Consider the following 27,866-nt stretch of genomic DNA (forward strand, 5'->3'; position numbering starts at 1 on the left):
CCATAGTAATCTGGACATAAGTCCAACGAAGGTATGAACTTGTGACATCCAAATATGAAAAGTTCATCTTTATTAGAATAAAGATGAGACACAAACAAGGGCACTAAATGGACAACAATCATAGCCAACAAATACATACAACTACAATACAAGGATGCCTACCACGCTACCACAGGATTAACAGCAACGAACAACCGAATTCCTTTTTATACGGCACAACATCAAAAGAAGAAAAAGAGAGCAGTTCGCGTCCATATATAACACTAGCTTTACACCCCGAGTGGCTGTTTTCTGAATTTACAAGAACTACAACAAGAACTATATAGCTCAGCAGTGCTCCCTGTATTAGGGGCCCTCCTTAGGACAGGGAACGCAGTGTAACCACCAGCTCCACCATTTATCAGCCAGGGATTGCCATTCTCTCCGGCGGCGGTGGGGAATGTCAGTGAACGTGGCATTCTCAAACAACATGATCATCACCATTAGCGAAAGAACCTACATCACTGGATATTCGAAGAAGCTGCGCCAGCTCTAACCGGTACTCCAGACCCCGGATGTAGTGACCCAGCAGCATGCACCTGAACAGTTCAGAAAACAGGTGGTCAGTAGCTATATGGTATAGGAATAAACAACACCAAGCAAACGATTGCCAATTAATCTGCTTTGAATTACCAGAAGAGCAGACGTGCAAGATAATCACGGGGTACAGATATTAGAGGCTGAAACGGGAGTGAAGCATTCTCAACAAGCTCCGCACAGTCATCATCCTCACCCCCTAAGTTTAGGGCACCCCCAGAAGTGTTCTCTAGTGGCGGAGGGGCCTTTGAGTGTATCTTGGGGGAAAGAGTAGCAAGTAAACCGTGAACCACAGAATGAATTGCTTCTTGCACGCCGGGACACGTAGACTCTGATAGTTCAGCAACCTGTTCAAAGCAGCTAGGTTAGGCAACTGAGCAGGAGATAGCTTTCTAGTTCTTGTTTTACACTTGGGATTATTAAGAACATTTTATCACTAAAAAAATCTTAGGCAGATGAAATGTAACGAAATATTGACCATTTGCATTAATTGTGAGATTCAATTGGGAACATACCTTCTCTGGTGTTAGTGATCTCAAATAGTCCAGCAAGTCATTTTTTTCCTCTCCAACGAACTGTTGCATCTGTAGGGCAGAATTCTTTCTCCTGAGGTCATGTAACTCCTGCAATGTCAATAAAATCAATAAGCGTTCAAGTTTGATGTAAGATACAACACAGCACTGTAATATGCAAAATGATCAAATCATATTCTACAGGACCAATTACACAAAATGGTAATAGGGATACAATTGATTTATACTTTTTTTCTGATCCACTGAATTGTCCAGTTCACAGAGGATCGAAACAGGTGCCTCGGGTATTTGTCCAGTTTGCATGCTGAACTTAGGGGGTGTTTGGATACCCCGGACTAAACTTTAGTCCCTATCACATCAGATGTTTGCACACTAATTAGGAGTATTAAATATAGTCTAATGATAAAACTAATTGCATAAATGAGGGCTAATTCACGAGACGAATCTATTAAGCCTAATTAGTCCATGTGATGCTACAGTAAACATGTGCTAATTATGGATTAATTAGGCTTAATAGACTCGTCTCGCGAATTAGCCCTCGTTTATGCAATTAGTTTTATAATTAGTTCACATTTAGTCCTTCTAATTGGTATCCAAACATCCGATGTGACCCGAACTAAAAATTAGTCCATGGATCCAAACACCCTCTTACTTGAGTGCAGCTTGGACTATTGTTGTCATATATGGTGTTCCAATTGTTCAAGATGTGGCATGCTTTGAGCTCAAGCTTTGACAGAGCCGACCTTGAGCTCACCAAGCTTGAACAATAACTTAGGCTTGCTTAAGCTCAGTTCAAGCTTATACCTGATTGCACTAAACCTTCGAGCTTGGCTTCTCTATATGTGTGGATAATTAAAAAAATGTACTATATCATCTCATAATTGAGAAAGAATAATCTACATTGTGTATTTTGCTGGGACCAGGCCATGAATTACCTAGATACAATCAATAAACTCAACATATTTGCAAAATGAATTAGTGACAAACAAATAATGGCACAGAAAACCTAACTCAATATATGACATGCAAGACATTCTCAATAACCTATCAATATGTTCAATAAATCTGGTATGCATTGAGCTAACATCCACAAGTTCATATAGCAGTAAAAACTACAAACATATAGTGGGTGAGCTCAAGTTAATTACAGAAGTACCAATGCTAGCCTGTGCATAATGAGCATACCCCCAAGTTACTGCTGACATTGCAGTATTCCCAAGTTCCTATGGTATATGCAACATTCCTATCTGTGAACTAAACTGAAAATTGCATATTTACATGGAAGGCATGGCTGCAATTGATATAATACCACATAATCAAACAGACTAGTAGATAAAATGGTTTGAAACTTAATCAAGCAACAGACTATATTACCTTTTTCATGGCATCCAAACGAGATTGCATCTGAATAATGTATTCTTCTGCTTGAGGTGTTAAGTCACCAAGCTCTTCTACCATATTCTCATATGATGATTCTTCATCACTTTTTCCAGGGTCCTGGGGCATGTCCTCTTCTGATAATCTAAAAATAGTGACAGGTTTACCCAAATTGATGTTATGATGATTGTCTTCTGTGATATCAGTTTTTGGACATTCTGCATCTTCTTCAGACAGTTCAAGGTTTCTTTCAAAAGAAAGCCTGTATTCAGCATTACGTAGAGTATACCTGAGGCAGAAACAAAGTAAATATCAGAGTTTTACTTTGGCATACATGTGAACTGTATTTCGTCAGTTATTCCATTGATAGATTACATAGCTGTAGCTATTACAGAAAACAATATATTAAGAGTTATCACATGGCAGATAGGTTTGTGGTATTAACTAATTAGGTCAGGACCTCAAACAAAGTTTATAAGAGCATTTTTTTTATTTTTTAAAAAAAGCATTGAGCAAGTAGAGGGAGGGAGCTAAATTTACATTTTTACGTTTTGTGTCTGAAAAATGAAGAAATTAACAGTTACTCCCTCCTTCCTAAAATTTAAGCATTTCTAGTTTTGTCCTAAGTCAAACCGTCTTCAGTTTGACTAAGCTTATAGAAAAGAATAACAACATTTACGATATCAAATTAGTATTATTTTATCCATTACGAAAAACATTTTCATAGTGTACTTCTTTGATGTGGTAGATGTTGATACTCTTACATAAATTTGGTCAAACTTAATTCAGGAGTAATTCAACATATGCTTGTATTTTAGGACATAGAAAGTAATTCAGGAGCTATCCAGCCTTGTTAGCTTTGAGATGTGTCTATTAAGCTGGAAAACTAGCCAATTCAACATATTCGACCATACCAGAACATGCTCTTATGAGAAAAGGAAGCCACACAAGCAGGATGCTCAGAACATGGTCAACTCTCTACTAGACCCAAAAGAAGCCAAGAAGGAACCACAAACTACCACGAAGAGGTATAGGTAGATGAAATGTCACTACCAAGGAAACTATTAAACCTCACTAGAAGGTTATCATTTTTTAATAATCTGATGCCGATTGGCCTCTTTCTGGGACATAACATGTCAGAGAAGTATACAACAAAGTTGGTCATTTTTCTAGGTCAACATGCTATTCTTCTGAACTAATAAATACAAGATTGCAAGAGTTGTCATCAGTTTCACATGTCATTTAAGACCGCACACGTTGAAAGGTAATAGATGTTGACTCTGAATTCTAAGTTCAGGAAAAGCAAAAGCAAATCACATGCCTAATTGATGCAACTAAGTCTCAGAAAATACTTTTCATAACCACCGTGATAAAATAATCTGAGCTAGAAATCATACCCCGTCATAATTGAAGATACCAATAACTTGAAGAAGGGATTCCAAAGGGCTTCTACAACGACACGGAACTGATCAGATGGAAGCAGGCCCAACATGCCAGATATGGTCCTCTTCATTGCATCTACTGTTTCAGGAGCAACATCTTTCTGAATGACACTTAGGTCCAAGGGCTCTATATCCTGGATCAAGTTCCAGAGCATGGATTTCTACAGGATAACAAAATACATCATGAGCCAACTTTACAGCACGACCAAAACAATGTCCAAGTGACTTTTAATGGATGAAAATAAACATCATGAATATCATGAATAAACAGTAGTCAAATCAAGCAAGTTTATAGGCACTTTATAAACTATAATATTTAAACATGTGTATTAACCTCACCCCCAGCAAGTGTTCATAAGCCAATGTTCAAAATAATAGAGTCACATGTATTACATGCAATTAATGCGTACAAGACAAGTGGCAGCTAACTGGTAAAAATTCCTTGGCGTAGAATCCGTTAGGAAAGTTTGACAAACGCTTACTCCATTAATATGTCATTTATATGATAAAAGAATTATAATATCAAGTTCATGTCACAAAATTATGTATCAGTGGAGTAATTGTTGGTCAAAGCCTTTCCTAATGAAACAAAAAACACCTTGTAAATTCAAGCGGAGGGAGTATATATATACAGAAGCGAACATCCTACAGCAAGATAGTAAGCCGTAAATGTTGAGAAGGATCCATGTCAATATTCACAATGTTTCCAAGAATTCATCTTTATATCAAATTATAAGGTCATAGCTTTTCAATACAAACATTAACTCAGTCAATACGGACTACAAAAACAGAATTGCAATGTTAAGAATATCTTAGCTCAGCAATGATATAAAGATGATGATAGGCAGCAATATATAATGTTTGGACCTACAAATGTATAATGGTAGAACACTCAAACCTTAAGCATCATGGTTCCTCATGTCACATGGGACTTATAACACAGTTTGTTTCTATTTGAAATGCTATGTACCCCCCTTTAAGAGCAGGTTGTTGAATTAGACAATCATTCTTCCTAAATCACAAGTTCATAACGTGAACTCAAAAACAGGGCGGGGGGGGGGGGGGGGGGGGGGGGGATGGATCTTGTAACCCCCCAAAAGAAATCCCATCAGCCTCATGATCCAGGCGGGGTAGCATCAAGCTATCATTTGTTTAATTGACCATGATTGCTAATGATTTACCTGGCCTAGAGTTGCAACTAAAACTCCATCGCTAAAAACAACAACTTGCCTTAAAAATCATAACTAGAATAGTGCAAGCATTGAGTCCTCTTTTCTGTCAACGATTCAGTGATTGCAGCTAACAATTCACCGCTTCGAAGCAAAGCATCTTGTATTGATACACGAAATGTTCCAGCAGAGCAACGATCCAATCTTGTTTACATACAGGCAATAAATCAATAAATAGCCGAAGCTGAGGCTACTGCAGGAGCTGGTCATCATAAGATCAACAGTTTCCTGGAAGCTAGATCTTATTCCTCGCTCTTAAGTCAAATTACAAACAAGAAATGATTACGGACAGCACCTTCCCGGTATCCAAACCTCAAATCACCCGCCAAGGAAACCACCGGAGACTAATCACGTAGTAGCATCCAATACTACCTACCGACTACAGGACACTACTATTCAATTTGGGGGGGGGGGGGGGGGGGGGGGGGGGGGAAGAGGCTGGCCTTTCGGGCGATGCGCCCGAGGCAGGTGAGGTAGGCGAGACGACGGTGGTTGTTGGCTCACCTTGGAGGGTCCATGTACGGGCCTCCCCCGCGCGTGGAGCTCGTCGAAGGGCGACGCGGAGGCGGCCGCCACCCCGACCGCCCTCCTCCGCCGGGCGGCCCCGGCCCCCGTCGGCGCCGCCGCCGCGAACGGCGGCGGCGGAGGGGGCAGCAGCCTGAGGCGCTGCTGCGCGGCGGAGGGCGGCGCGCGGAGGCTGTAGGCGATCGGCATGTGGGCCGCCGCCGGTCGCTTCCCCTTCCCCCCCTCTCGCTTATTCCCCCCGACCCCGACCCTGCCTCTGCGGGCGTGGTGGGCGATTCCTCCCTCCTCCCTCGCTTCCCCCCTCGGACCCCGGTGGCGATAGGAGATAGGCTTTTTCAGCTGCCCCGCTGGCTGTCTCGGTCTCTCTCTCTCTTGGCTCTAGCTGCGTCTGCCCGCGTCCGCTTCTGCGTGGTAGGCGAGCCGGAGCCGTGCATACTTGCGGGGGGCGGTGGGTCGCTGGCGGGTGGGGGCAGGCGGGGGGAACTCGTGGACGGCCGCGGCTGGCCCCCGGTTACGTGGACGTGGAGGCGGGTGGAATTGCGTGGATGACTGACACCTCTGCTGCTCGTCCACGTGAGCGGCTCCGCTGTCGACCTGTCGCCCGCCGCTCTTGGTGGACTGGACGGGTGCTCTAAAGGCCTGCTGTGTATGTTCGGGCCCAACCAGTGCGGCCCAGGAGGTTCTGCGGGCCGGGCGGCGACGGTAGAGGAGGAGGTTCTGCGGGCCCGGGCGGCGACGGCTGAGGCCGTGTACTTCATGACCATTTCTTGAGCCCAGCCGTCAAATTAGCACTCCGTTCTCGGTCCTCCATCGATTAAAAATGTCGCGGCCCCCCTCCAAAAAAAAAAAGTCGCGCCCCACTAAAAAAAAATTAAAAATGTCGCGCGCATGCTTTCAAAAAAAAATGTCGCGCGCATGGCACACACTCGTACGTTCGGAAAGTGTGTGCACGGGAACATGAAGATGCCACATGCCAGCGAAATTTTAAAAGAAACTAGTAGAATTGCCCGTACGTTCGGAAAGTGTGTGCACGGGAACATGAAGATGCCACATGCCAGCGAAATTTTAAAAGAAACTAGTAGAATTGCCCGTGCATTACTACGGGTCGTTACCCTCTCTAAAATAATTATCTTCTTATTCCCGATTCATATGTTTGCTTGTTTGCTTCACCAACAATGCAAACAAGCAAACATATGAATCGGGAATTGTGCTATATACCCTCTGTTCCACCAACAATGCAATTGTTTGCTTGGTCTTCATGTCTTCTGAGATCTCCTTCAGAACCTGTTCGACTTCATGAACTACCCCAAGCCTTCGGAACCACACAGCAAGCAACTGAGAGGGCTCTTGGCCAATTGCAATCCCGTTTTCTTCGAGCTCGGTCAAAAATCCCAGTGCTGTTTCTAGCATATCCACCTTCTCATAAGCACCTAGTACCAAGGCAATGCATTTGTCGCAAGGTGTCACTCCTGCACTTCTCATATTTCGAATCACACAAACAGCTTCTGCCATTCTATTGGACAGACAGTAAGCATTCACCAGTTTCGTGGCAGGCACTATCCTTGCAAACTGTATGGCATCGAAAATCCGATGTGCCCCATCTGAATCGCCTTTGTATGAAAAGGCTCTCAGCAGCGCCCTGTAGACCTCCTTTCCTGCGAAGATCTGCTGATCCTCCATTTCTTTGATTAACTCTTCTGCTTTGTCCAGCATGTCAGCCCTGATATATGCCATGATCATTGAACCATATGCACGCTTATCCAGCAGGAGGCCAACCAAATATTTCCTTTGCAATTGAGGATAGCCACGTTTAATGGAAACACGTTTTGCCTAAAATCAGAATAGCTTTTTGCTCGCATCAAACCTTTTGCTCGCACACCATAGCTGTGTTGCTTCACCACTGCCGCGCGCATGCTCATCAAGTTATCTGCTCCTCCTCCACAATTCCTCTGTTCGGCTACAGAAGCAATGCCGCGTGCTTTCTCCTACACCTTCCGCCTGTCGCACGACACCCATCCAAGCGGCGGCGACGCAGACTGAGGTAATCGGCTTATCGCAAAGCACGAGGAGCACCGCACAGAGGAGTGCAGCACTGTTGCACGTATGGCGACCCCGCAAGGAGAGCCAGGCCGGAGACAATGGCCTCCGGGGCAGCGGCGCAGCGCGGCCGTCCCGTCCACCGTGGGCCGCCGGAGCTCACTCGACCTCGTCTCCGCAGTCTGCACCCGCGGTCGGGCTGCCCTTCACACTCTGCCTCCTCCCCTTCTCCACGGCCGCGGCTGAGCCCAGGACGCCGCCGCACCACCGACGCTGCCGGCCGTCCACGCCCAATCTTCCTCATCCGCCTCTCTGTTGGGAAAAAAGGAGAAAAGCTTTTTCCCGTTAACCCCCTCCGTTCCCTCCTTTTTCCACCCAAGCCCCCTTCTATTCAGATTTTGGACTGCGAGTTGATTACCAAAAACTTGAGAGGCCTTTTTGAAAAATAACCACGACGGTGGGAAGAAACATCATCTCTTTAATATTAAGGACAGATAGATATCAAGCGCTATTGTTATTCATCCTATCACCCATCTTATCTTATTTTGCACGGTTGCACCCTCAGAAAATATGGGTGTTTCATCTGTGATCTGTCCATAATCTAGGAAGCCAAACAGCCTCTGCAGCCAGCATTCAAGAAAGCAAACATTGTTATTTAAATCAAGGATTGTTTCAAATCCACAATCATTGTTATTTAAATCAAGGATTATTTCAAATCCACAATCTACCATCACCTTTTAAGGATTCTAATATAAAGCAAACATTCCCATAGCTTAGAAGGAAGGAGACTGGTTTCCTCTGCCAGTAAAAAAATTACAGACTTGCATTTCCTTATATTAATCTCAACATCCCATTTGTTTCGGTGCCGATCTACATCAAGTCCACAGCGTTTCTAAGCTGGCGTCCTCTCATTCTTAGCGTTCTTCACGTAGTCGTAGCGGGTAGCAGACACATGCAGAAACCACTCATCCACGCTCTAAAGAGTGAATTGCACCCATCATACAACAACTAGTTAGGTGGCAAAATGCTCAATCTAGTACAATAATTTTACAGGTGGGTGCAGATTGGTCCAACAACTTGTGAAATGATAAAATTAGTGTAATAACTTTATAAATTGGTGCACCTATAGTCCAAAACATTAGAACCACAATATATTAAGCAAGGATGGACATGTAAATTTTCTTTCAGACAATAATTCTTAATTTTTTAACAAGAGTTATTGATGTTGTTTCTTCTCAATTATGTATATAAGTTATTTGTTCACTAGTTAAAATGAATCAAATTTTAGATTTACTTTATTGGCATTATCGAAAGACTAAAGTCCATAAAAGAGACTTTGTGAACTTAGGTTTTCTCCGCACTTCTGCTCGTGTATTTAACATCTGTACTTCTGCTCATGTATTCAACTCTGTATAAAATCATGTTTGTTTCTCTTATTTTAGCTCATTTTTCTTTTCTAAACAAGTACATGAGGCTTTCAACTCTGTATAAAATCATGTTTGTTTCTCTTATTTTAGCTCATTTTTCTTTTCTAAACAAGTACATGAGGCTTTAAAAGTATTTATGCTAAGCTTCTAAAAGGTTATTTTAGTATGTATTAACATGTTGGTTTTTTTACCTCAACAATGTATATAATCAAATATACTGTATATGAAATTAAATATTTTTATCAAAATTAAATTACTATATAAAATTAATTAATATGAAGATATAACATTAATTTTCTAAACACGGAAGGTTTTAGTCTTAGCTAAATATATTGATATTATCATGCGAATATCAATGATAAAAATAATGCTTAATAGTTTATTTTGACTTGAATGTACTCTGATCGGGCATTAGTAAATATGCCGCTCATTATAACATTCGAACTGTGGATGCACCAATTGATCAAATTATTATACTAACTAGCATAAATGCCCGTGCGTTGCTACGGTTTCTTACTTGCTCCTAAGTTGTCATCCGCTAGCTCCTAGTTCGCTTGCTTTACTTCCTAATTTGGTTTAGAATGTTTCATAATATTTGTATACATCTTTGATAATAATAAGCGGACAACTCCATTGAATTCCACATGGCCTATTTGAACGGTGGAATCTCAAATTTTATACATATGTAATGTGTCCTACATCTGGTTCAATCATGCATTAAAACTTTTGGTAAGATTCAGTACTAATGCAACTCCTGTCTTAGGTTTTAGTTTTTATGAATATGCAAGTTATTATTAACATAAAACGTTGTCCACGAAACTTTCAGCCTATAAAAAGAAAAAAAAACTACAAGACTAAAATAAATGCTCAGTCCTTAATTATAATATGCTCAACAATTCATGCCTGAGTATATACACCCCTGACATCATGACCTAGTTGCTCCAAGAAACATGAGCAATCAAGTATCCTTCTGCAATTTGCTCCTCGTAATACTCGTAATATAGTCAATGATGACTAAATGTTCTACCTACAAATTAATTTTCGGTTCCAAATAGTAAAGATATAGCAATCGACCTACTATCTTTGTGGCTGAAAAATTCAAAATATAAGGGCAAATCATATTTAAGATTTGATCGTCCATCAGTTGGGCTAAAATGCTTCATAACAAAAAATCATAATTATTGTTAGGCATATGAGAGAGGGCGTTGTACTAAGACGAACACAAATTGTAGAAGAGAAGGCATTGCACCTGAGTGACCATGAAGTGTACCCCAAGAAGTGCCACAGTATCCGAGTGACCCACGATAAGCTCCTCAATCATGTTACAAAATAATTGGAGCAAGAAGATCCTTCTTATCATTAATTCTTGCAACTTAAAAAGTACTCGTGCAGATCAACAGCGACGTGCGCTAGTGGATTTTTCCTCGTCATCCCACATATATGGTTCCCAGTTGTGGATTGCCCTCCTGGTGATGTAGTAGTGGGCAGTGGAGCTTTATGCTGAGCCTGAAGCGACAGCTCTTATGGCAGGTGGCGGTAAGTGTTGCTGACGAAGACAACATCAGCTAGCACTGCCTCTGGTTGAGGACTATTGCTGGGCATGCGAGTGAATCCACACTGGTGGGTGGTGGCATACATCACTATGACCATGCGAGATCTGCTGCACGTCATGGGGGAGCTCCTCCACCACTAAGCTATGCCTGTGACGCCTCCCCGCCGGGATTAGTTTCAGGTTCCAGCAAAGGGTGATAGCGATGCGACGTACCGCCACTGTGGGGAGTCCCAGCGCCATCGCCGAAAAAGCCGCTAGTCTGCCCTCGTTGGAAGCTGCAGCACACCCATCCCACACGTGCGTGGCGTAGCTGCGCCACGATCACCTCTCGGGCTCGGCACCAGCCATGCCCGCGCCAGTCGCGTTGCTCCACCAGGCGCTTGACTGCTGCTCCATCCCCGCTCTCGCGCTCAGCGGCCATTTTCGAAGCGGCCATTACGAAAAACTGAGGGACTTTTTTGCAAATCATCAACGAACTACGATAATTTAACTTTCAGTACTGCGAGTTCATTACGAAAAAGTTGAGAGACTGAGGGACTTTTTTGCAAATCATCAACGAACTACGATAATTTAACTTTCAGTACTGCGAGTTCATTACGAAAAAGTTGAGAGACTTTTTTGCAAAATAATCACGATGGTTGGAAGAAACTACCATGTTGGTATAGATATAAATATAGATTTGAACATTTTAGGATCATTTTACGAGCTGTTTGCATCCAGTCTCTAAATATAGGAGCCCCAAAACACGCGGCAACGGAGATCGGCTCGGCGCCTCGGCACTTGGTTTTGCGCCACGAGCCACGCGGGCGCACCGGCGTTTGCGCATCCGGCAAACTCCGACGAGATGGCCGCCGACAACGACGCCGGCGCCGGAGAGCACGCCGAGAGCAGCTCGCCGCCCGCCTCCGGCGCCGAGGGGCGCGCCCTCCTCCGTCCCTCGTCGTTCGCCTCCGCCATCTCCGACGATGAGGAGGGCTTCGAAGAGCGCGCGTACGAGCCGGCCGAGAAGGTCGTCGTCTCCGTCTCCGGCGACCCCGACGACGAGGAGCGCCTCTTCTACGCCTCGGGGGGCCGCGCGCCGCCCTTCTCGTGGCGCAAGCTGTGGCTCTTCACGGGGCCCGGGTACCTGATGAGCATCGCGTTCGTGGACCCCGGGAACATCGAGGGCGACCTCCAGGCCGGCGCCACGGCCGGCGGCTCGCTGCTCTGGCTGCTCCTGTGGTCCACGGCAATGGGGCTGCTCGTGCAGCTGCTCGCCGCGCGCCTCGGGGTCGCCACGGGGAGGCACCTCGCCGAGCTCTGCCGCGACGAGTACCCGGACTGGGCGCGCCGCGCGCTCTGGCTCATGGCCGAGGTCGCCCTGGTCAGCGCCGACATCCAGGAGGTCATCGGGAGCGCCATCGCCATCAAGATCCTCAGCCACGGCTGGTTGCCGATTTGGGCCGGCGTTGTCATCACCGCATTGGATTGGTAAGCTTCTTTGCTACCCTCTTCTTCGGTTATGGTAGGCATTTCGCACAAACGGTGATGTATCTGGTGATTTTGGTGCTAGATCTCAAGCTGTTTCCGTAAATTGGAGTATCCAATATCCAGTTTAGTCACTGGCTTATTGCTAATTTATAACAAGATAATGTCAATCTGGTGTGAAAAGTGCATTAAAGATTCTTAGGGAGGGTAGCAGATAATTCTCCAATTCATACTAGATTTGCAGCATTTGCGTCTTTGTTGAACAATGTAGGTGTGATTAGAACCCAGTATTTCCCGTTGAATACATCAAATGTGGTGAGTACCTTCATCACTTTGCTATCTAGTCAGCTGGTAGAATGTTAAAGATTTGTTGCTCATACTCATGGCCTACAAAAATGGATCAAGAAGCCTTACCACCATGTTCAATTATTTTATTTACATTTGTGTAAAAACTTCAGATGCAGAACAAATACATGATATTATCTATCAATTTCTGTTTACATGAATTCGGTAGTGAATTGTATCTAGAATTTCTTTTACATTCAACCATATAAACAAGAACCCTAACCTAGTATGGACTTGTGGACCTATGGTGCACATTTCTAATATATCGATCTCCAACTACTTGACGATTATAGAGTAGCATAAGAATAACATTAAATGCAAGTTCATGTTAGTTTATTTGATTTGAACTTGTAAATTACTCATCAATGTCATGGTTTGTGAGCACTGCATTTTATTGTTCTTATTGTTTGAATAACAGGAAGGTTGTATCCCACTGACCGAAATGTTGTTTTCCCTCAGCTTTATTTTTCTTTCCCTAGAGAACTATGGGGTGAGAAAATTGGAAGCTTTGTTTGCAGTTTTAATTACAACAATGGCCTGCTCCTTTGCATGGATGTTTGTAGAAACCAAGCCCAGAGGGAAAGACCTAATCGTTGGTGAGTATCTATTGTTTCTTGTCTTCTTTCTCAAAACATGCCAAAGGAGATTCCAATTAGAAGATGGTTACAGGGCCCAAATAAGGTCTGAATCTTGGTGGGCATCTGTGCATCAAGTGCCTCTACTATATGGCCAATGCTGTTCTGTTGTCTGCTTAACCTTTGATCATGTGTTTCACCTATGAACTTTCTGATATTGTGTTCTCCAGCCAATTACTGTGTAATTTATATGCTACAGGTATTCTGGTTCCAAAACTGAACTCAAGAACAATAAAACAAGCTGTTGGTCTTGTTGGAAGTGTTATCACACCCCATAATGTGTTCCTCCATTCTGCTCTTGTGCAATCAAGAAAAATTGATCCAGAAAAGGAATATGAAGTCCGTGAAGCGTTGAGGTACTATTCCATTGAATCCACCATGGCATTGGTAGTGCCCTTCATGATAAATTTATTTGTCATGATAGTTTTTGCAAAAGGGTTTTATGGTACCAAAGAAGCAGATAGTATTGGTCTTGAGAATGCTGGAAAATATTTACATGAGAAGTTTGCGGGTGATTTTTTCCCTGTCCTCTATATTTGGGGTGTTGGGCTATTAGCTGCTGGCACAAGTAGTACCATAACAGGAACTTATGCTGGACAGTTTATAATGGGTGGGTTTCTGAATTGGCGGTTGAAAAAATGGATCCGGGCATTAATCACTAGAAGCTTTGCAATCGTGCCAACTATAATTGTTGCTCTATACTTCAACACATCTGACACTGCATTAGATGTTCTCAATGAATGGCTCAATGTGCTCCAATCAATCCAGATCCCATTCTCACTAATCCCACTGGTAACTTTGGTTTCTAAGGAGGAAGTCATGGGAGTTTTCAAGATAGGTCCAAGAACAAAAGTAAGTAACAAGTAATGATCCCCATGGTGTATTACACATTTACCTTTGCTTTTTCAATGTAAGTGTAGAGATTTATCAAGTTTGTGAATGTAAAGTTGGCAATCTAAGGCTCTAAGCTTCGCTGAACTAAGCTATCTGAACTGCTGGAGCTTTGTTCACAAAGCTTAACAAAGCTTCATTTTTTTAACGGGCGTCCTGATTCTAGCGGTTTCCATGGGATCTTAATTTCATGGCAAATTGTCTGCTAAACTAAAGACTGAGGTGTTAACGTTAGACTTTTCACTTCACTTTGCCATCATTTAGGTTCTACCACATCATGCATTGAACGTTTCACTATTTATCTTCAAATGTACTCCCTCCATTCCAAAATATAAGGTGTTTTGGTTTTGTCCTAAGTCAAACTTCTTCAAGTTTGACCAAGTTTATAGAAAAATGTAACATGTACAACAAGTTAGTTTCATTAAATCCACCATTAAATATTTACAGTATGGTTGTTTGGTTTTGTAAATGTTGCTACGTTCCTCTATAAATTGGGTAAAACTTGAAGTTGAGCTAGCACTAATCTAAAACACCTTACATTTTGGAACAGGGGGAGGTGCTCTCTTTCTTTAGGGAGTCTGCTTTAGAACTTATCCACAAATCATGAGTACTTTTATCTCTTAGTTATTTTAGTTTTGCCAAATCATTATATTCATGTAGCACTATAAACTAACATTGGCATATTGATGTAGATTGCTTCTTGGACAGCTGCATCCGTTCCAATCATAATAAATAGCTACATGTTGTTGGATTTCTTCTCTTCAGCAGCGGAAGGACTGTTGTCTAGTTCAGCTCTCTGTGTGGCCGTGGTTGCTTATGCTATGTTCATATTGTATCTCATTTTCCGAGGCACGGAATTCTCTAACCATTTTGCGACAGGGGTACACAAGAACACCTTAGCGTGACAAAGGACAGGATAAATCATTTTGCTCCATGATGGCTTCCTGACATTAAGAAAATGAGCTATTGGAGTGCATGGTGTACATAGGAAGGAGAAGATTCAATCATTGACGAGAGCTCTGCCTACTACGAATGTTGTATAGTCTTCGTCTATACATTGAACTCTGGCTGCAAATGGAAGCAGACAATGGAGATGAATAACCGTCATGATTGTCATTGTATATGTCCCAGCAATTTCTTGTTTCATGGTACGTGGATGGCAGATAGGGTGAGGGAGACACAGGAGTTAAACAAGACACTAGATATTAGAGGTAAGGTGATGATGCACGTTCGTGTAATACATTCGAGTGTACGAGATCAATGTTGTCATGTAATTAGAGTACTTCCTCCGTTCCAAATTGTAGTCCGTTTCAAATTATAGATCATTTTAACTTTTTTAATTCATAAATATTATTGTGCATCTAGATATAATAGTTGTATAATAATATCTATGAATCTAGAAAAGTCAAAACGATCTACAATTTGGAACGGAGGGAGTAGCAACTAGCAACTCTCTTTAGTTATACCAGAGCTATGTTCAAATTTCGCATACTTCAAATGACGAAAGATTAATTCATTCTAGACGTCTCAATGCTCTCGTGAACCTAAAAGCGGGTTAATGCTTTTTAGGTGCTAAAGTATGCTTGGTTTCCCGCTATCAATCACCGCGCCCTACCTTTGGTGCCGCCAAAACAACTAAGGCTACTATTTGGTTGCTTACACACATATGGCGTGCCACAGCTTTTTTTTCAAGGGTGCCGGTTCATTTCAGTAGAACACATGTGTATCAACAAATGCCATAGCCAAAGCTTATATTTTAAGGGTAAAATAGCTCTTGAATGTCTCTCCCTAAAGCATCAGCATTCAGCAACACTAACGGTGATTTAGATGCCACGACCCAACCGCATAATCATTTGTCAATAAAAAGACTAATAGGATGTTTGGTTTGAGGAATCACCTCATCATAGATGAAGGTGGTCCATCACGAGTCTATTCCATAAATTTCGGTGAGGCGATTCCATTGTTATGTTTATACTAATTGTTAGCCTCTAAGGAATGATATGGTGATGATCAATCCATTCCATTTCTATAAAAAAAATGAGTGAGAACATGGACAACCAAATTTCTCAAACCAAATATCCCCTAACTTCTAATACTCCGATATAGTTATGGTTGAGATTATGCATGTCAATTTGTTTGTCATTGTCTCTTAGTGAGAATTCTGTAGAAGGTCTTCATAGTTCTTTAGTAAGAGGAAACTAATTTACATTATTCGAAAAGAAGGCATAGTGGATACGGGGCCTTTCATATGAGCTTGCTTAACTTCTTCAAAAGTGAGGAACTAAAAATTAACGACATATTTTGATGGCATCATAGTAAAAAAAAAGAGTGATTGACTTTTGAACCCTTGATTTGCATCAAAAGGGAAGATGTAAGGCATCCATAGAGGGTGACCCGACTCGTCCAATTCAAGGGTGATAGGATGATAGATGATTATATCCATTGTACCTCGTGTTATTTTTACCATACCATATGCTGGATAGTTGAAGGCTTGTCATTCAGTTAGAAAATATGTGAAAATTTAAAATTCGTGGAAACTTGAATCCCGCATCTATACAATGGTGACCTGCCCCATGCAATTTTTTTTTTGACACGATAGAAATGGCCTTTGTCTTTGAGAAGGATAGAAATGTTTCCAGCTTGATATCTGACTGCAAGGCGCTTTTGCGAAACGTGCTGATAGGACATGATCCAAGCCACTGGAACCAGATCCGACGGCTCAAATAGAACTTTGTATGTTTCCAGACCATTTTCCAGTCGGTGCAGTCTTTCTTCCACACCCAGATCCCATCGACCCCCCAAATCCTTGTGCTCCTCCAAAACACAGATCGCTAGCGGAGCAGCTTGCTCCGCAGCAGGATCGAGCTGCTGAAGGCCGGCAGCAAGGCGGCGGGCGGTCAGACTCAGGGGTGGGGGGCAGGGAGGAGGACCCCGGCCAGGCAAATTCGGCTCAGGGTGGCAGCCACACAAGCCCCTGATGCCGGAGCAGACCAGATCCGGCGCTCCGATGGAGTGGACAACGGTGCAGCACCTGGACCTGCGCCACTCCGGCGGACGCCGCGGCGCCTCGGCCCGCCCGATGCAGCCGCACGCCGCCGCCTTCCGCGCCTCCCAGGCCATCGTCGCCGTCGCCATCGGCACCCACGTAGTTGGTAAGTCCTCTATTGCGCCGCTTTAACCACCCTCGGCCGCTGTAGCCTCGTCTTAGGTGCTTGGGTGGAGCTCCAATGGATGCGCGTGCCGCAGTTTCCGATTCTGATCTGAGGTGGGTGTACACTGCAAGTCTGCAATCGGGTTCGCTCGGCTGGTGGAAATAGGGGGAGTTGGTATAAGGGACTCGGATCTCTAGCGACTCAACTATAGAATTGGAGGGAGCTTATGATCAACTCCGTTGGATCCCATTTTAAGACTACTGCGTTGCTCTGAGTAATGTTCCCCTGTCAAAAGGAGTACCATGAACCTGCAGTAACAGTTTGATTAGTTTATAGGTCAGTTTCATAGCTTGATATGTGCTTAAGTGATGATTTTGGCAGTTAAAACACCTGGGGGTTGGTATGAAGTACCATTTAACAGCATGCTGTTTAGACTCACATTTCACTAGGTTTTATAATTCAGTTGCTGTACCATGTAGCCATGACGCTTATATGTGAATAACTGGCAAATTCTTTGCTTAGGATGCTCAAAAACATGGTATCATCAGAACAAGTTGGTCTTGACAACCATGAAAATTTGGGTGCTACAACCGTTAGTGTGTTGGTTCATTTCATCTTTTTACTCTTTTGTTGGGGAAATCATGTGGTTGTTGCTTTGTGATAACCAGACCGGTTATTCTTATCAAAGAGTGCTGTGCTAAGTACTGTTAATGCATAATTACTGCTGAAGTTTGTTGAGGAACTCAATAGAGTGCTTTAGTTGCTGCACACAGATCTTCTGAGTTGTCTTAATTTTCCTATTTGCTTGCAGAATTTGATGCTCTGACGGGAAGCAAGATAGCTTCAATTGACCTTGGCACCCGTGTTGTTCGTATGGCATATAGCCCTACCACTAGTCATGTTGTTATTGCTATTCTTGAGGTCTGCCTCAATACTTCACTTTCTTTCTTCTTCTTTTTTCCTGAAAAAGTAATTTAATTTATTGGTACAACTGTGAATCACCTTTTTGTCACTAACTCCAAAATAAGGCAAACGCTTATGATACTGCGCACAGAAAGTCAGAAAAGTGATGTTCCTTCATTGTTGTTAGTAGGCTATAGGCATATTCTTGAGCCCTTTTTATCTAGTCATCTGCCATGCAGTGAATAAATAACTCTTTAGCATGCTTTAACGTGGTCTATTGGTTGTGAGTTTTGTATTTTTTTAATTAATAACTTGTGCAACCATTGACCCTCTCCTATATCTCTTGCTCTGCAGGATGCTACAATCAGATCCTGTGATTTTGCCACGGAGCAGACACTTGTGCTGCACTCGCCTGAGAAAAAATCAGATCATGTCTCAATAGATACGGAAGTTCATCTTGCATTGACTCCCCTTGAGCCTATTGTCTTCTTCGGTTTTCACAAAAGAATGAGTGTAACAGGTTATTCTCTTAGCTTTGCAGGTCTTTTTTGTTTGCTTAGGAGGCTTATAATGGCCCTCCATTTGGTTTTGTTTTTAAACGTTTCACCTCCATGTTTTAACCTTTTGGTTTCTTCTAGTTGTAGGGACTGTTGAAGGAGGGAGACCGCCAACCAAAATAAAGACTGATCTTAAAAAACCTATTGTTAACCTGGCTTGCCATCCCCGCCTCCCTGTATTGGTAGGCAACCATATCTTTGTTTGCTTCTTGTTCTTAATTACACAGCAATATTCTATATTGTTGTGCATTGCCTTTTCCCATATCTGACATACAAGCTTACAATTTTAGTATGTAGCTTATGCTGAAGGCTTGATACGTGCCTACAACATCCAGACATATGCTGTACACTACACCTTACAACGTAAGATGGGTTGTTGTACTATATATTAATGCATTTTAATACAATTATCCATGTACCAGCTTCTTAATTTGCACAATTTTTCAGTTGCTGTTGACAGTACAATTAAGCTAATGGGAGCTGGTGCGTTCGGGTTTCATCCGACCCTGGAGTGGATATTTGTTGGTGATAGAGGTGGTACTCTCCTGGCATGGGATGTATCAACTGAGAGGCCAAGTATGATTGGCATGTAAGTAATTGAGAGTGGAAAAACAGAGTTGTATTTGCCCATTGTTCCTCCCCTTTCCAATACACGTTGCTACTTTGATCTCAGTGCTAAGGGAATTTTCATTATTTGTGAAGTCAGACATTGAGTTGCTGAAAGCACAAGTGAAACTAGAAAATTTTTCCTACAATTCCTTAGAGCACACACTAGGACTTGTTTAAACTTATCTGAGATCACTTGCCCCTATAAGGATAAAACTTGCATCCACATCTGATTTAATGCATCTTCAGACATGAATTATGATTTAAAAGTTCTGATATAATGCTTGCAGTTCCTTGGCATCAAATGGATATGGAAAAATTTTAATGATGCATTTTTGTCCCGGTCAATCATCTGCATGCACCTTTTTGTTGTTGGTTTCTCTATTTTTGATGATTTCAAATCCTATGATTCCTCTTTGTTCTGTCATAGCCACCTTTCTGTCTATTTTTTAACTGATTTTTTACTTTTCACTTTTACTTAGTACACAGGCTGGTTCCCAGCCCATCACATCTGTATCCTGGCTTCCTACTCTGCGGTTGCTTGTTACTATTGCAAAGGATGGATCACTTCAAGTATGGAAGACACGAGTTATAATAAACCCTAACAGACAACCTATGGAAACTCATTTCTTCGAGCGTGCAGGTTAGTTTTTGTTCTTCTCATCTTTTGAGAAAATTGAGAAATCCTTTCTTTTCCTCTCAAGCTGCCTTTCATTCTTTACATTTACATGGTTTGTTTCTTATGTATTTTGCTTGAGAATAATTTTCCACAACCATTTTTTTTGTTAATGGTGCAGCTATTGAAACAATGGATATCACAAAGATACTAACTCTTCAAGGAGGAGAAGCAGTGTACCCACTACCCCGAATAAAAAATTTGGCAGTACATCCCAAGTTCAATTTGGCTGCTGTAATTTTTGCGGTTAGGCCACACCAACTATGAATCCATATAATTCTGGCACTTAATGCTGAGAGTTTCAGGGACACTTGACATCTTTGATTTGCAGGATATGTCCGGGACAGAAGCTGCAAAGAACAAGGCTGCATACACAAGGGAAGGGAGGAGACAACTTTTTGCTCTTCTTCAGGGAGCTAGGGGATCAACTGGTAACCTTCTTTTTCCTGTAGTTATTCTCATGTTTATTTTAATGAGGCTTGTGGAAATGGGAACCTTGGTTGATACAGGACAAAATACGGCAAAATATCAGGCTGCTTATGCACACTAATCTGATTTTATTTTATTCCTTGGCTGACTTGCTGCTGCATAATGGTTTTATGTTTGTAATAATTAGATATATTGAGCAGTTCATACATGCCCTAAGTACATTATGATTTTCTCTGGTGCTACAGCTGCTGTTTTGAAGGAGAAACTTTTAGCATTGGGATCATCAGGAATATTAGCAGAGCATCAACTTCAGGCACAGCTGCAAGAGCAGCATTTGAAGGGGTAAAATTAAGTATTTCCTACATAAATCATAGAAACTTTCCATTTGTATGAATTTGATTTTTATGGTGTTTCACTATGTAAATATATTCTTTATTGATTTCATGTCATATTGATCGCTGGCTTGATTTCACTTGTTTTCTTATTGTCAGCCAGAGCCAGCTAACCATTTCAGATGTTGCAAGAAAGGCATTCCTTCACAGTGTATGTGACATTTCTCTTCTGTTAGCAGTGCTAGAAAAGTAATTTTTTACACTTTTCTTTTATATAGTGGCTCAACCTGAACTGTTACAACATTTATTGAACCCATCTAGGTTACAGAATATGATGTAAGACATTCTTTTTCTGTATAGAAAACAAATGAATTAGGAGTGTTTGGCAATGAGGCCTCCCAAAGAATCTTTGCCATATGCAGTGTTCCCACATTTTAACTCAGGCTTTGAGCATCTTTGTTCCATTTCAGCCTTCCATTTTCCTACATGTTGAGTCCTTATCCATTGGTTGATTCTACCAGCTCAGTCAATAATTGTGTTTGTAGACCATTTCTAATTTCTTCTACATGATTTGTGCAGCATTTCATGGAAGGGCATGCTAAAAGTGGTCCAATCTCTCGCCTACCTCTCGTTACAATTTCAGATTCTAGCAACCTTTTGCGAGATGTTCCTGTTTGTCAGGTAATTGTCACAGTAATTTTATCTTTTCACTTATATGCTCCCTTTCACTCTCTAAACAGTTCATTATTTTTGCAAGTCCAGCCATATCATCTGGAGCTGAATTTCTTCAATAAGGAAAACCGTGTTGTTCAATATCCAGTTAGGGCTTTCTATTTGGATGGATTTAACTTGATGGCCCATAACCTATCATCTGGGACCGACAATCTCTATAAGAAGCTTTACTCAACGGTATGTACCGTCTATTAGACCAATATTTTCTTGCTTGTTTTCCTTTTATTTGTTCTCTAATGTAATCCATTCTCAGATTCCCTCAAATATGGAATGCCATCCCAAGAATATATCTTACAGTCCGAAGCAGCATCTTTTTCTTGTTGTGTTTGAATTAAGTGGTCCAAGTGGAGTGGCGCATGAAGTTGTTCTTTACTGGGAGCAGACTGATCTACAGACAGTAAACAGCAAAGGAAGTTCGATAAAAGGTATCTCTCTTCCTCACATGTATTTTACTTACCTATGTTTTAGTAATTTCTACCTGGCTTGCTGACAGCTGCATCATTTGGCTCGTTATTAGGTCGTGATGCTGCCTTTTTGGGCCCAGATGATAATCAATATGCTATTCTGGAGGAAGATAAAACTAGCCTGAATCTCTTTAGTCTCAAGGCAGTAGCCACAAAGGAAGCTCTTGAAAATAATGCTGCTGTGCTTGAAGAAAACACTTTTGCTGATAATGCTGCTAACTCAACGGAACGCCAAGGTCCTCTGCATTTTACTTTTGAATCAGAGGTTGATCGCATATTTTCTTCTCCTCTAGGTAAGTTGAGTGGATTGCTTTCCTCTCATCCTTCTTCCAATTCCTGATTCCCTCATTTTTCATCAAAGAACAAAAATAAAGGATGCTAGGGTTTCCTTGTTTGAAAATTTTATCTGAATGGAACTCTGGCGAGTAGGTGACCCAACGCATTGTTTTGTCCTGTAGAATCAACATTGTTGTATGTGATTTCGGGAAAGCATATCGGACTCGCAAAGCTCCTACAGGGATACAGGCTGTCTACAGACAATGGGCTATCCATCACAACAAAAACTGATGGGAAGAAGTTTATCAAGTTGAAACCAAATGAGACTGTTCTTCAGGTGTTTTATCCTTGCTAGCTTTGAATATTAAGTTGTTGATGATATGCTTGATCAGGTTCAAAAATTTTGTATCCACTTTCCCAAAAAATATTTTTAAGGTGTTTAGTCCTTAGAGTTTAGTTTGATTGCTATTATGCAGATAGGAACTAACTAGATTTTATGATGCAGCCAATTTCTTAATGTTTCAGATGTTAAATTTGTATTTTAGTTCACACTTGCATTTGTGTGCTGTTGATGCTTTCTTTGGGAGTTTCGGTTGAGTTGCAAATAACTAAGTATACACAAAAAAAAGGACACATTCTTACACTTAGAACTGTGCTTTTAGCATGAGACACTACAGTTTTTTAGATGAAGTAATTTCTTAAGTCCAGCCGCTGCATGACGCATGCACTGAACCATTCATTTACAAAGTCCAGCCATGGGCTGTAGATACTACATTAAACCTTACTGCATGCAGGCAGTTGTCATTGAATTAGATGCACATGGTATGCACTATTTTCATGAATGAAAGATTTGAAATTTAAACAGCGCTGGTATTTGAGTTTTTTTTAAAATGATGTAGAAAGTATTCGGGCTTTTAAAATTCATGTACAAGGAGTAACCACAAATCTAGTTCCACCACCAACACCGTATGTACAACTAGTTACTTATCTACAATTGACTGTAACCAATTTTGTCCACTATGCAGGTCCATTGGCAAACAACTCTTAGAGGTCCTGTAGTAGGAATATTGACAACTCAGAGGGTACTAATTGCTTCTGCAGATCTTGACATACTATCAAGCAGCTCAACAAAATTTGATCGGGGTCTCCCATCAATATCCTTTTTTATCTGAGTCTTGCATCTACCTCCCCCTACTCTTCCTTCTTATCTTGTTATACAAAACTCTGCTAGCAACCTAGCCTATTTATTATCCGTTGTAAATTGCCACTTTACTTTGTTGAGCACTTAACCACTTTGTACTATCGATCAATGTTGTGGGTTGGACCAGCACTTATCTTCTCAAGTGCAACTGCTATAAGTATGCTTGGGTGGGACAACAAAGTCCGATCAATCCTCTCCACTAGCTTTCCTCGTTCAGGTAAGATCCATAGCATACAGTATTACAGTTATTTTTTTTAAAAATGTGATCAATCTAGATTCTTTTGTGATGCTTCCAGTTCTGTTAGCATGCTACCGATATGTTGCTTTTTTCTTCTTCCTCAGTTTGTGCTGAAGCTGAACTAAACCATATGCCCTTTATATTTGCAGTATTAATTGGTGCATTGAACGACCGGCTGCTGCTTGTAAATCCAACAGATATAAATCCAAGACAGAAAAAGGGAGTGGAAATAAGGAGCTGTTTAGTTGGGCTTCTTGAACCTCTTCTCATTGGATTTGCTACCATGCAGCAACATTTTGAGCAAAAACTTGATCTTTCAGAAGTGCTGTACCAAATAACCTCAAGGTATTTTTTTTTCTGGATTCCATTGTCCACTTTTTAGTATGCTTGTTAATTACTCTTCTTATTTAATTTTAGCACAGAGGTAGTGCTATGTGTTTGTTATTGATATATGTTGCTGTTCTAGTTAGCGTAATCTTTCTCATAGATTTTGTTGGTTGGATCACCATGTTCTGATTACATTGTATTTGTTGGGTTAAATTCTTGCAGGTTCGATAGTTTACGCATTACTGCAAGGTCATTGGACATACTAGCTAAAGGACCTCCTGTTTGTGGAGACCTTGCTGTATCATTATCTCAAGCAGGACCTCAGTTTACCCAAGTGAGCTTAATCTGTGCTCATATTGTCAGCATTTTCTTTCACTTGTGCTAACATTTCTTCCCTCACCGTTTTAGATTATGCGCTGCAATTATGCAATTAAAGCTCTTCGGTTCTCTACTGCTCTGTCAATTTTGAAAGATGAGTTCTTGCGTTCCAGAGATTATCCTCAATGCCCTCCCACTTCCCATCTGTTCCAGCGCTTCCGAGAGTTGGGATACGCATGTATAAAGTATGTTCTGCTGGCATCTCTACCTGATCTTAATTAGGATAGTCTCCAATTGTATGGCTAAACTGTAAATATTCACAACTATTGTCCATTATACCATTTTCTTAATCAACCAAATATGAAGCATTTTAAAGGTAGTTAATCTTATCAAAGTGGATTAGAGGTACTAAAGATGCACATCAAACTTTCAGAACCTTTCCTAAATGTATTTTATGATATTCCCATGTTGCCCTGCACCAGACTGAATCCATAATCCATGCTAGTTGATTTTGTAAAATGTTCTGTGATGGGCTAGATGCTCATCTAGCAAATTATCTGGTTGTCAGAAGAATTAGCAAAATCCTATAGAATTTTTTTACCAAAGCAATCTTTTCTGTATTTTATGTTTATTCAATATAATATTTTTTGCTATTATTAATTGTGACATCCCGGTCCAAGGATGAATTTGAGCCCACAAGTGGCCCATGTGAGGGCCATAGCATATGTGGAAGAATAGTCCCACCTTGCTAGTTGAAAGTGAGATCACCAACATATAAACCCAAGTGCCAAATGCATTAGGACTGAGCCATATTTGGGACTAGGGTGTTACATTAATGCCTTTTTTACATTTTCTATATAATGTTTTCCTCTTTGTTGGCTCTTGTTGGGTTTCACCTCTAGCCTAGACGAACTTGTTTGGACCTAAAAGGCTTTGTTGTTACTTTGTGGACCATGACTAAATGATTTCCTTTTTTTTTCTTTGATATCATCCGACTCTTTATTGCTTGGTACAAGTTGCCTGTCTTGTTTTTGTTGCTTTGAATTTTTCTTCTATGTTGATCCTGAAAAGAGATAGGCTCTGATAAGAATTATAGTGTAACATTCAATACATATTTTCAGGTATGGTCAGTTCGACAGTGCAAAAGAAACGTTTGAAGTTATTGCAGATCATGAGAGCATGCTGGATCTATTTATATGTCATCTGAACCCCAGTGCATTGCGGCGCCTTGCGCAGAAGTTAGAGGAATCTGCTACAGATTCTGAGTTGAGGCGATACCTTGAGAGAATATTAAGAGTTCGTTCAACTGGATGGACGCAGGGCGTATTTGCCAATTTTGCCGCTGAAAGTATGGTTCCTAAAGGTCCTGAATGGGCCGGTGGAAACTGGGAGATCAAAACACCTACTAACATCAAGACTATACCTCAGTGGGAGCTTGCAGGAGAAGTCATGCCCTACATGAAGACAACTGATGCAGGTATCCCATCCGTTGTTGCAGATCATATTGGTGTGTACTTGGGTGTGATGAAGGGCCGGGGCAATGTAGTGGAAGTAAGTGAAAAGAGTTTGGTTAAAGCTATAGCAGCAGCTAGTAGTGAGAATGCACAGCCAGTGTCTTCCGAATCAGCTGAGAAAAATAAGGCAATTGCTGGTGGTGATTCGGTTGGTGATACTCTGGCCAGGCAGCTGGGTGTCCAAATTGCATCTTCTGATGAACAGGCAAAAGCTGCTGAGGAGTTTAAGAAGACTTTGTATGGTGTTGTTGATGGTGCGAGTAGTGATGAAGATGAGTCTACCTCGAAGACTAAAAAGATACATATAAGGATACGTGATAAACCGGCTGCATCTGCTGTTGATGTTAACAAATTGAAAGAAGCAACCAAACAGCTAGGCTTGGGTCCTCCACTGAGTAGGACAAGATCATTATCAGGGACACCACAAGAATTCAATCAGGCTCCTACGCAGCCAGGAGGTCCAGCAGCTGCTGTTTCTCCAGCAATGCCAAATACTGCAATTGATTTGTTTGGAACAAATACTTTAGTTCAACCACAAGCACCCTCTGGTGCCACAGGTCCTGTTATTGCAGGCATGGGAGTGACAGCTGGACCTATCCCTGAGGACTTCTTCCAGAACACTATTCCATCGCATCAACTTGCGGCTCGACTACCCCCTCCTGGAATAGTCCTGTCTCGAATGGCTCAACCTGCTCCTGGAATGTATCAAGGCCCACCAGTACCTAATCAAAACATGATGGCTAACGTTGGCCTTCCAGATGGTGGGGTGCCGCCACAAGCACCACCGCAGCAGTCCCAGTTTCCTCAGCAACCAGGCATTCCTATGGACAACATTGGCCTGCCCGACGGTGGTGTTCCTCCACAGAGCCAACCACTTCCTTCACAACCCCAGACACTTCCTTCACAGCCACAGGGCTTTCAACCTGGCATTCCCACTCCATCACAGCCAATTGATCTCAGCACTCTGGTGGAGGGTCCTGGAGCGGCAAAGCAAGCTGCTCGTCCGCCAGCACCTACTGCCGTGCGCCCTGGCCAGGTACTATGTTTTTCCTGAAAACAAATCTGATGGATCGGGATCATTTCCTTGACACCCTCATCCATGGTTACAGGTACCGCGTGGTGCTCCTGCAGCAGAATGCTACAAGATGGCTCTTGCTCACCTTGAGCAGAATCAGCTTACCGATGCACTATCTTGTTTGGATGAAGCATTCTTGGCCCTCGCAAAGGACCAGTCACGTGAAGCTGATATCAAAGCGCAGGCCACCATTTGTGCTCAGTATAAGATTGCAGTTGCTCTGCTACAGGTAATTTAATTTCTGAGATGGCATGAAGACATAATAGGATGTGCCTCCTAAGTTATGCTCAGTATAAGATTGCAGTTGCCCTAGCTCAGTTTTGATTTCAATGCAGGAAATTGCTCGCCTGCAAAGGGTTCAAGGCGCTGGTACTCTCAGTGCTAAGGAGGAAATGGCCAGGCTATCTCGGCACCTCGCTTCCCTACCCATCCAAGCCAAGCACCGGATCAACTGCATCAGGACCGCCATCAAGCGGAACATGGAGGTCCAGAACTACGCCTACGCCAAGCAGATGCTGGACCTCCTCTACTCCAAGGCGCCCCCCACGAAGCAGGACGAGCTCAAGAGCCTGATCGACATGTGCGTCCAGAGAGGGCTGACGAACAAGTCCATCGACCCGTTCGAGGACCCCTCGCAGTTCTGCTCCGTGACCCTCAGCCGGCTCTCGACCATCGGGCACGACGTGTGCGACCTCTGCGGCGCCAAGTTCTCGGCGCTCTCGGCGCCGGGGTGTGTCATCTGTGGCATGGGGAGCATCAAGAGATCCGACGCCCTCGCCGGTGGGCCGGGACCTGCTGTGCCCTCGCCCTTCGGCTAAGCTGCGGACGCTTCCTTCCACCCTCATTGTTTTTTATCTTGTATCTACAGTGTGCAGTTTGCATTCCTTCTGCTCGATTGTTGTAGCTTGTATGTAGCCTTTTTTTTTGACGTGCAGCACGTTGGTGTAAAGAGTTGAGAGACTTCCATGTACGCTTACTTTGATTTGGATGTGATTATACACACGGTCTTGGCGAGGTAGCAATGTGAGAG

General features: G+C 42.3%; 4 protein-coding genes and 1 long non-coding RNA gene across 6 annotated transcripts; 2 read left to right on the forward strand and 3 right to left on the reverse strand.

The window, feature by feature from the left end:
* Positions 1–55: 55 nt before the first annotated feature.
* LOC117838410 (uncharacterized) lies at positions 56–5,907 on the reverse strand. The gene is made up of 6 exons (XM_034718428.2): positions 5,662–5,907; positions 3,884–4,089; positions 2,484–2,775; positions 1,092–1,199; positions 673–923; positions 56–578 (listed from the first exon to the last, which is right to left on the reverse strand). Exons 1-6 carry the CDS (start codon positions 5,869–5,871, stop codon positions 461–463), a joined length of 1,185 nt encoding a protein of 394 aa, XP_034574319.1. The 5' UTR covers positions 5,872–5,907; the 3' UTR covers positions 56–460.
* LOC140221277 (uncharacterized) lies at positions 5,222–5,594 on the reverse strand. Its single transcript, XR_011897021.1, has 2 exons — positions 5,453–5,594; positions 5,222–5,301 (listed from the first exon to the last, which is right to left on the reverse strand). It is a non-coding gene; the product is annotated as an uncharacterized lncRNA (long non-coding RNA).
* A 757-nt stretch (positions 5,908–6,664) lies between the features above and the next one.
* Positions 6,665–10,938, reverse strand: LOC117835267 (pentatricopeptide repeat-containing protein At3g15590, mitochondrial). Its single transcript, XM_034714634.2, has 2 exons — positions 10,783–10,938; positions 6,665–7,512 (listed from the first exon to the last, which is right to left on the reverse strand). The coding sequence occupies exons 1-2, from the start codon at positions 10,936–10,938 to the stop codon at positions 6,817–6,819; spliced, it is 852 nt and encodes a 283-aa protein (XP_034570525.1). The 3' UTR covers positions 6,665–6,816.
* Positions 10,939–11,458: 520 nt separating this feature from the next.
* LOC117836341 (metal transporter Nramp6) lies at positions 11,459–15,527 on the forward strand. Its single transcript, XM_034715742.2, has 4 exons — positions 11,459–12,168; positions 12,970–13,106; positions 13,345–13,997; positions 14,729–15,527. Exons 1-4 carry the CDS (start codon positions 11,543–11,545, stop codon positions 14,939–14,941), a joined length of 1,629 nt encoding a protein of 542 aa, XP_034571633.1. The 5' UTR covers positions 11,459–11,542; the 3' UTR covers positions 14,942–15,527.
* A 1,279-nt stretch (positions 15,528–16,806) lies between these two features.
* LOC117837056 (uncharacterized) lies at positions 16,807–27,854 on the forward strand. Of its 2 annotated transcripts, none has more exons than XM_034716618.2 (24): positions 16,807–17,188; positions 18,000–18,109; positions 18,446–18,611; positions 18,736–18,830; positions 18,939–19,011; positions 19,096–19,237; positions 19,737–19,897; positions 20,052–20,176; positions 20,262–20,361; positions 20,605–20,701; positions 20,851–20,902; positions 21,271–21,372; positions 21,454–21,600; positions 21,677–21,848; positions 21,941–22,180; positions 22,346–22,500; positions 23,189–23,317; positions 23,464–23,581; positions 23,752–23,947; positions 24,152–24,263; positions 24,338–24,492; positions 25,369–26,797; positions 26,871–27,065; positions 27,172–27,854. In XM_034716618.2, the coding sequence occupies exons 1-24, from the start codon at positions 17,014–17,016 to the stop codon at positions 27,652–27,654; spliced, it is 4,929 nt and encodes a 1,642-aa protein (XP_034572509.1). In that variant the 5' UTR covers positions 16,807–17,013; the 3' UTR covers positions 27,655–27,854. The 2 variants fall into 2 exon arrangements, with proteins under 2 accessions (XP_034572509.1, XP_034572508.1); XM_034716617.2 differs by having other exon boundaries at positions 16,808–17,188; positions 18,730–18,830.
* The last annotated feature ends 12 nt before the right edge of the window (positions 27,855–27,866 follow it).

This window comes from Setaria viridis, chromosome 9 (genome assembly GCF_005286985.2).
Source record: "Setaria viridis chromosome 9, Setaria_viridis_v4.0, whole genome shotgun sequence".
Taxonomy (NCBI): domain Eukaryota; kingdom Viridiplantae; phylum Streptophyta; class Magnoliopsida; order Poales; family Poaceae; genus Setaria; species Setaria viridis.

Excerpts from the sequence above, each read along its gene's own strand:
- LOC117838410 (XM_034718428.2), bottom strand. The coding sequence starts at position 5,871 with ATGCCGATCGCCTACAGCCTCCGCGCGCCGCCCTCCGCCGCGCAGCAG. Across the intron at positions 1,200-2,483 it reads GTTTGGATGCCATGAAAAAG|GAGTTACATGACCTCAGGAG; the intron begins GTAATATAGTCT and ends TTGACATTGCAG. Across the intron at positions 579-672 it reads CTTGCACGTCTGCTCTTCTG|GTGCATGCTGCTGGGTCACT; the intron begins GTAATTCAAAGC and ends TGAACTGTTCAG.
- LOC117835267 (XM_034714634.2), bottom strand. The coding sequence starts at position 10,938 with ATGGCGCTGGGACTCCCCACAGTGGCGGTACGTCGCATCGCTATCACC. Across the intron at positions 7,513-10,782 it reads TCTCGCATGGTCATAGTGAT|GCAAAACGTGTTTCCATTAA; the intron begins GTATGCCACCAC and ends TTCTGATTTTAG.
- LOC117836341 (XM_034715742.2), top strand. The coding sequence starts at position 11,543 with ATGGCCGCCGACAACGACGCCGGCGCCGGAGAGCACGCCGAGAGCAGC. Across the intron at positions 13,107-13,344 it reads AGGGAAAGACCTAATCGTTG|GTATTCTGGTTCCAAAACTG; the intron begins GTGAGTATCTAT and ends TATATGCTACAG. Across the intron at positions 13,998-14,728 it reads AGATAGGTCCAAGAACAAAA|ATTGCTTCTTGGACAGCTGC; the intron begins GTAAGTAACAAG and ends ATATTGATGTAG.
- LOC117837056 (XM_034716617.2), top strand. The coding sequence starts at position 17,014 with ATGCCGGAGCAGACCAGATCCGGCGCTCCGATGGAGTGGACAACGGTG. Across the intron at positions 20,362-20,604 it reads GGGAGCTAGGGGATCAACTG|CTGCTGTTTTGAAGGAGAAA; the intron begins GTAACCTTCTTT and ends CTGGTGCTACAG. Across the intron at positions 27,066-27,171 it reads TTGCAGTTGCTCTGCTACAG|GAAATTGCTCGCCTGCAAAG; the intron begins GTAATTTAATTT and ends ATTTCAATGCAG.